This window comes from Echinops telfairi, unplaced genomic scaffold (assembly GCF_000313985.2).
Source record: "Echinops telfairi isolate 266 unplaced genomic scaffold, ASM31398v2 ScPeMD7_7400;HRSCAF=8409, whole genome shotgun sequence".
In the NCBI taxonomy this organism is placed as follows: domain Eukaryota; kingdom Metazoa; phylum Chordata; class Mammalia; order Afrosoricida; family Tenrecidae; genus Echinops; species Echinops telfairi.
The window spans coordinates 47,975,139-47,983,711 of NW_022111300.1; the positions used below are offsets into that span (position 1 = coordinate 47,975,139).

At 40.0% G+C, this 8,573-nt stretch overlaps 1 protein-coding gene across 1 annotated transcript in view; it reads left to right on the plus strand.

Moving 5' to 3' along the window:
• RELCH (RAB11 binding and LisH domain, coiled-coil and HEAT repeat containing) overlaps nucleotides 1–2,742 on the plus strand; it is a 121,701-nt gene extending 118,959 nt beyond the window's left edge. Inside the window, exon 29 of the mRNA XM_045296067.1 lies at nucleotides 1,051–2,742. Within this exon, the coding sequence (XP_045152002.1) occupies nucleotides 1,051–1,171 (121 nt within the window). The 3' untranslated portion in view covers nucleotides 1,172–2,742. The remainder of the gene's footprint in view (nucleotides 1–1,050) is intronic.
• Nucleotides 2,743–8,573: the final 5,831 nt, after the last annotated feature.

Consider the following 8,573-nt stretch of genomic DNA (forward strand, 5'->3'; position numbering starts at 1 on the left):
GGGTGAGGGGTGTGGTTGGGTTCCTTAAATGAGTGATTTAGGGCACTGATTAAAGGGCTATGCAGAACCAGAAATCCTGGTAGCATGCGTTCCATGTATAAATTCACCAGATACCATTGAACAACCGCCCCGCCCCCTCGGAGCTAGCCATATTCTCCCTGGCATGTGCAGCCAACATGTCAGTGTAGTTAATCCTCAGGCTATCTTGCAGGAGGATTTGCGGTCTGCACCTTTTACAGATGAGGAAACAATCCAGGAAAACTAAAGTAGCATCTTGGTCAAAGCCACACCCAACAACTGGGCGTCTGGGTCCATTACAGCAGTGACTGGGTCTTAAGCATCTTTGCTGTATTAGTATTCTGCTTTTAGTAGTAGGCTTCCTCAGCAGGCTTCAGTTGTCACTGAGATGTTTTACTCCCTGCAAAGCAAGCCTGCCAAAAAGAGAAGTGAGTTGACACTATTGATTGAGATTAATACAACTGACAATTCAGGACACACACTCCCACCAGCAAAATAATAATAATAGTATGTAATTGTTAGCATGATACAGAAACCTCAGTGTGGTTAAATTTACTCATTTATGGAAAAGGGTTACTATCTGATCTAAGGTTGCTGTAAAGATTAAATGAAGTGATGCTGCTAATAAGAATACTGACAGTTTGTTATGCCTGTACATGCCAGGCACTGTGCTAAGCTCTTCACATTTGTTTAATCCTTAGGACCCCTATGGGGTAGATACTAAAGTGATCCCTATTTTACAGTTGAGGAAAGAGCTTGGATAACTTGCCCAGGGTCACTCAGCTGAAACCAGATTCCACCTGGTTCCAGACTTGATCCTAGCCACACTACCATTACTGTTCCTGGAACTGCTCTGAGCCACACCACCATATTTTCCCTTGAATATAAAGCTGTCACCTCCCCCCCCAAAATACTAGTTTTCCTTTTGTCTGTGAATTCAGAATACATTTACTAATGATAGGCACTAAAGGACTACAAGAAAAATAAATCTATTGTTTGTCATTGCTTTCAACTTATAAATTTCTTTCCTAGCTCCATGTCAATTGCTGCAAGCTTAGTAAGTGAAGACACAAAGACCAAGTTTTTGAACAAAATGGGCCAGTTGACAACTTCCGGTGCCATGCTGGCCAATGTGTTTCAGAGAAAGAAGTGAAAGCAGGCGGGAAGCCCCCCCGTGAACACTAAGGTGGACCTCAAGCAGACTGGCTCCTTGTACTTGAAGTACTTGCCTTCTTCATTGACTGTTTTATGTCCGCGCATTATAATTTGATCCTAATCTCCAAAGACATTTGCACTGCTATTGATTATTGCTGTATATGTGTTCATTTGGGTTATAACTGTGGTGTTAAATTGAGTTCATGGTCTGTACCAAATCCCTCTTCTGTGTTTTTGTCTTTCTGAATAATTTTTTATATATATATAAATATATATGTATAGTGAAGAGTTTTTTGTTTTGTTTTTGTTTATTAATTTTTGGGGGTGGGCTATTAGCAAATATCTGTATTATACACTGAGCTATTATGATGGTACTTAAAATAATGTAAATTTGAAGTCATTGTTATAAAGTAATAAAAGTGGAGATTCCTTAAGTATTTAAATTATGAAAGAATAATGCTGACTTTTTATTGTTTCTTAACTGACTAGAAAGAGCCACCAGCATTACTCCGTGCCTTTTGGACTTTGGTGTGTGTGTTCTGTAGGAATTGTGTGCATTCCGTTCACAGTGCTCATTGATGACGCAGTGATGAATCTGCGTACCAACCCGACAGCCAGTCAACGATGAAGAAATAGTCGACATCTCAGAGTGCTGGTGAACATTCTTGAAGTGCTGTTTGGACCTCCCCAGCCCTTGCCTGCCTGTCATGGACTTCGAGGGGAAAGAGCACAGAGCCTGGGGAGTGGTGACCAAGGTGAACCTTTCCATCTGCTCAAGAAAAGGTGTCCTTGTGAATTAGTCATTATGAAAGGTTCCCCATAGTAAAATGCAGAAGAGAATATGGTTTGGACCTGACATTTAGCATTTACTTAGTCAATTATTTTATCTCAAGATGTCATTTTAATGATTTTCATTCAGATACTAGCTTTTTGTTCTGTGGATTACAGCGCAGCAGTGAAAAGGGAAGGACATTGGAAGTTGCTTTTTTCCTCTCAATGAAAATGGCACTGGCTAGAAAATTAGTGGTTAGTTCCCACATCACCCATGAAACGTTGGAACTATTACTGTGTGTGATCTGTATTATGTAGTCTTAAGTGTGTATACAAATCGCACTGACATTTGGCCCCTGTCTATATCACTCTACAGGTTGAAGCTGAAAAGAGTGGTCTTGGAAACAGAAACAACAGGTGGGGTTGGTCTGAGGGTTTAATGCGAAGCCTTTTTGAGAGTTAGGAATGTTTTGATAGGGATTCTCGGTGAGCACAGTGGATGCACAAAGTTGACTTCACTCTTTGTTGAATCCACTTGAACCATAACTGAATGACATTCACGTCCTAGGAAAACTAGCTTACCCCACATTGAAGCTGATAAATCATCCCTTACCCCCCTCCTGGGCAAAGCCATTTAAAAAGTTCATTCTGAAATGATTTCTTTCACTTCCAGGGAAGTAGCTGTTGACATACTGGTCTTTCTGAAAATCTGTTGGGTTCTAGGCATTCCTGAGAAATTGAAAGTGGCTACCTTTCATGTCAAAATGTTGATCTATTATAAATAAAATGTTTTGCATACTTTTGTTTTTTTTGGGTTTTTTGCTGTGTGTTGTATTTTCATTTTGAAACACTATCCTATATGCAGACAAAAGAAATGAGAAAGCATATATTCACAAAACCGCTCATATTTCAGGTTTATAATCTGTATGAATGACTTGATTTACTAAAAAGATTGTTTTTCTATAAAATTAATACATTGCAGAGGTCACTTAAAGAAAAAGTTGTAAACTCTGATTTGCCTTGAACTTTGCTAGCATATGGAGCTCTGATGGCTCTTGTCAGGTAAGCGTTGAACTGTTAACCTCAAGGTCCGTGGTTCAAACCTATCAGCAGTTCCAAAGGAGAAAGATGCGTCATCTGCTCCCATAAAGATTTGCAGCTTCAGAAACCCTATCTCCATAGGATCACTGTGAGTTGGAATCAGTTGGGTGCCAGTGGGTATGCTATGGTTTCGGGTTATACTGCAATAACTATGTTACTAGAAGAATAGATGCAATAAATTTGTATTGTAATTATTAAAAAGACAACAGCAAACACAATACAGATTTCAAACGAACCTTTTTTATTATACTCTTAGCTATCATAATATTGCTAAAATTTCACATTTAATAGTGTTGGCTTTTATAGTAAAATATGCACTTTTTAAGAAGAACAAGAGAGTCACTAACCACTGAAGCCGAGTGTGTTCTTATAAAACAGGCCATGAAACCCCCATTCAAAGTCCCTTTACTCAGGATCAAACAGGTTCTACCATTGGCCAATGAGTTACATTTCTACGCCATGTGCTGAATTAGAGCCTTCTTTTGAAGTATACGGGAGCATTCTGGATGCATAGGAATCACCTGGGGATCTTGTTAAACGGTAGCTTCTGATTCAGTGTGCCTGGAGTGGGAATGCAATTTCTCAGCAAAGGGTCAAACCAGAATGAAACAAGTCAAAACCCTGCTTTTTTGCCTAGAGGAAGAACAAAAAAAGAAAGGACAATTTTTTAAAATCATTTTATTGGGGGCTCATACTACTCATCACAATCCATCCATAATTGTGTGTTAAGCACTTTGTACGTTTGTTGCCACCATCATTCTCAAAACAGTTGCTTTCTACTTGAGCCCTTGGTATCAGCTCATTTTTCCCCTCCTTCCCCCCCTTGATCATTTATAAATTATTATTTTGTCATATTGTACATTGTCCGACATCTCCCTTCACCCACTTTTCTGTTGTCCATCCCCCAGAGAGGAGCTTATCTATAGATCCTTATAATTGGTTCCCCATTTCCACCCCACCCTCCCGGTATTACCACTAGTCCTGAAGAGATCATCTGTCCTGGATTCCCTGTGTTTCCAATTCCTATCTGTACCAGTGTACATCCTCTGGTCTAGCCGGAAATTTTAAGTATCCAACTCATCAAAAAGGTACAATTGCAAAGCAATGAAAAGTGATTAAAATCATGCCATTGCTAAATGAAGCCAAAGGTTACAATTTTTCAAAAATCAGAAGTACTACCATTGCCAATTACACTGGATTCTTGTAAGCACAATATTGATGGTTAACAAGTCCATGAGGAGCTTCATAAAAAAATGTTTATGGGAAATGGAATTAAAGATGGGATTTTCCCTGCACATTTCAAAGCCCCCTCAAGACCTGTGATCTTGATTTTCATTTTTTTGTTTCAGTCACCCCCTGATGTTTGCAAAACATTAAATTGACTTACACTGAATGAAACTGAGAATGATTTAAGTCAAGCCATCATCATCAATTCCCTTTGTACTGTGTCAGCAGCTCTACTCAGCTCTGCTGTCACAACAAACAGTAAAGCGGCAAACAAAATGGGGACACACACACACACCATTTGCAGCATAAATCATCTACATTAAACCATTTCTACATAGATCATCTTTATAGGATTGTGTATTGTGTTACGGTTCACTAGAGAAACTGACTGAGAACACTTATGATTATAAATGTATACCATATATACTCGAGTATAAGTTGACTGGAACATCAGCCGGAGCACCTAATTTTACCACAAAAACTACATTAAAAATGCAGAAAAACTCAGCTTATACATGAGTATATACACTGTGTGTAGGTTCATACAGCGAGATGGAATATAACAGCTAATTAGTCCACACAGCTGTACAGAAGACTCAGTTCAACTCACTTTCATGGAACAATTAATATACTGGAAGTCCTTCAACTCCAGATCCAAGGTCAAGGAAGCAGACAGTGAAGTACTCCCTTGGACAAGGCAGGCAGAGTCTGCCTGCAGGCAGCAAACAGCAGGGTGGGTCAGCTTATCAAAGCAGGCCTAGATGAGATAAGGAACTCAAGTAATGCAAGGTGACAGGATCCACCAGCCTCAAGCGATATATGCACGAGCAGTGTGGTGAAGCAGGTCTCAAAGGAGCCTCAAGCTCTAGCAACAGGATCAATGGATTGACTCGGCCCACAGGTAGTGTAGCACACAGGTTGAGGCAGAGGACTAGCTAAAGCAGCAGCACACTGGCCTGATCACCAGAGAGCATGAGAGACCTTGCAGAGCTGTTTATCTCTGCCCTCCAATCAAACTTCAACCTGATTAATTCCACATCTTCCTATTGGCCAGGTTGGCACAATAAACCCAACTCTCATCTATATAATAGTATTTGCCTCAATTGCATTGAACTCTTGCACTTATCCCAATATCTTCCCCTCCATCATTTGCCAACCTCCCTCTTGTATAGTGCTTTCACCCAAGTTAACACTTTTATGTCTACTCTCAATAGGAAGTGGCCATCCATATCCCCCAGAGTAATCCTCAAAGAATGTTCTTTTTAGCGTGGAAGCTTTTCACGTTTTACAATAGTAAGCTCATAAAATGTTTGCCCTTTTGTGGTTGACTAATTTCACTCAGCATCAAGTTCACTATATGCCAAGAAATTTGGAAAATAGCTACTTGGTTAACTGATTGGAAGAGATCCATATTTGTACCCATGGCAAAGACAGGTTGACCCAACAGAATGTGCAAATAATACAATATTATTAATACCACATGCAAGTAAAATTTTGCCAAAGGTCATCCAACAATGATTGCAAGGTGGTACATTGACAAGGAGCTGCCAGTGGTTTAGAACAGATTTATAAGAGGATGTGGAACAAGGGATAACACGGCTGAGTCAGTTGGGTCTTGGCTTAAACAGAATACCAGAAAGATGTTTACTTGTGTTTTATTGGCTAGGCAAAGGCATTGAACTATGTGGATCTATAACAAACTGTGGGTAGCCTTGAGAAGAATAGGAATTCCAGAAAATTATTGTGCTTTTGCGGAACCTGTATGTGGGCCAGGAGGCAGTTGTGTAAACAGAACAAGGGAATACTGCGTGGTTCAAAGTCAGGAAAGGTGTGCACCAGTTGTATCCTCTCACTGTACTTAATCAATCTGCATGCTGCAACAATAATCAGAGAAACTAGATTATATAAAGAAGAACTTGGTATCAGGATTGGAGGAAGGCTTATTAACACTCTCCAATATGCAGATGACACAACCTTACACCCTGAAAGTGAGAAGGACTTGAAGCACTTGCTGATGAAAATCAAGGCTGCAGCCTTCAGTATCGATTACACTTCAATGTGAATAAAAGAAAAATTCTTCACAACTGGACTAACAGCATTATAAACAGAAAAGATGGAAACTTGTCTTGCTTGGGTCCACAATCAATGCTCATGGAAGCAACGGTCAAGGGATCGAAAGATGTGTTGCATTAGGTAAATCTGCACAAGCCTTCTTCAAAGTGTTGAAGAGCAAACGTGACTTTGAGGATGGAAGTGTTTCTGGCCCAAGCCGTGGTATTTTCCATTACCTCATATGCATGTGAAAGTTGGACATTGAATAAGGAAGACCGAAGAAGAGTCGATGCATTTGAATCGTGGTCCTGGTGAAGAATACAGGAAGGGTTAGGGACTGCCAAGAGATCAAACAAATCTGTCTTGGAAGAAGTCCACCCAGAATGCTCTTCGGCAGTAAGGATGGTGAGGCTTTGTCTCACGTCCTTTGGACATGGTATCACGAGAGACCAATCCCTGGAAGAGGACATCATGTTTGGTAAAGCTGAGGGGTAGTGACAGAGGATGACCCACGGCAAGGGAGGTTGACACTGGCTGCAACAAGGAACTAAACCCAAGAGCGGTCGGTCATGAGGATGGTTGCAGGAGCAGGCAGCGGTTTCTTTTGGTGCACACGGGTCCCTGTGAGTCAGAACCCACAGGATGGCTCCCTGCGACCGCAACGGGCTCGTTCTGGGCAGACCCCCTTGTGAAAATGTGGGTCCCCACCCCACACGTGTTGAATCAGAATCTACTTTTAACGAGCTCCTCAGGTGAGTCTTAGGGATATATAAGAATCCTATTAAAATCTAGATTCTGGGAATCGATCCCAAGGATCTACATAATAACCTCCTCTAAGGGTGGGTGAAGGGAGATGCCGGGCAGTGTAAGATATGACAAAATAATTTATAAATTATTAAGGGTTCATGAGGGAGGGGGGAGCGGGGAGGGAGGGGGAGGAGAGAAAAATGAAAATGAGCTAATTCCAGGAACCCAAGAGGAAAGCGAATTTTGAGAATGATGAGGGCAACAAATATATGTGTGCTTTACACAGTTGATGTATGTATTGTGATGAACTGTGTGAGCCCCAATAAAATGATTTTTAAAAAATCTAGATTCTGATTTAGTGCTTCTAGGGTGGACATGCAAGTTCTTAGCAGGGGGGTGAACCAGAATGAACTGGTCCCAAACTCTGGTTCTTGCCCCTAAAATTGTTCCAATTGGCCAAGTAACAAAGTTTCACCCTTAATTGTAGGTCAACATTAGTTCTCAGAATCACACAGTGAAATGAATGTGGTCTTTCATATGAACGGACATTTGAAGACTCAGTCCAATGTTTTATGGTGTGCTTTTTGTTGCCATTGTTTCATTTCTCTGCGTTTTAAAGTAACATTAAAAGATACACTCTACTAGTCAAAAGATGATATATATGCCTGGAAAAATTGCATATTTGCAAAATCCTTGGATATTCGACAATTTTCACCCTGCCTAAGAGTGCTTTGTCATCCATTTCATCTGGTGGTCATAAATCATGTGTAGAATCAACACTATTCACAGTCTTAGATTGGCATATCTCATAATTCATATTTTCCCTTCATAAGTTTAAAAAAAAAAGCTCACTGCCACCAAATCAATTCCAACTCATATTTACTCTATAGAACAGTGTAGCATTGCCCCTATAGGTTTTCCAAGATGGTAACTGTGGCAGTAGAAAGCTCCCTCCTTTTCCCCCAGAGTAGCTGATGGTTTTGAACTGCTGACCTTGTGATTTGTAGCCCAATGCATAACCACTACACCACCAGGGCTCCTTCCTTTTCCCTTCAGGTCTAACTGCAGGAAACTTTGTTCTTACTGCTTTTATGGCATCCTTTGTGTGCATGTTTAAGAAAATCTTGTATGAGCCTACTCTCTGTAAGACCACGCCAATTGAAGAGCCTAGCAGTATAAAAAAAACCTTTTATTTTCTAATAGTATGTAAGTAATTCCTTATGGTCAGTGTTTTGAGGAATGTAAATTTGCTTTTCTCAAGAGTCTTCAATAATATCTGGGACATTCTTTTTGAAATAAACCTACACAGAACTATTTTATCAGAGTCTGTGTTTTCTATATTTAAAGTTGAAAATACTTTAAATATCTCTATAAAAATACATTGATGTTTAGTATAATCTAAAATGTTCTCATTGACTTTATGACTCCACGGAAATTTTATCTTCATTTTTAAAAAATCATTTTATTGGGAGCTCGTACAACACTTATCACAATCCATACAT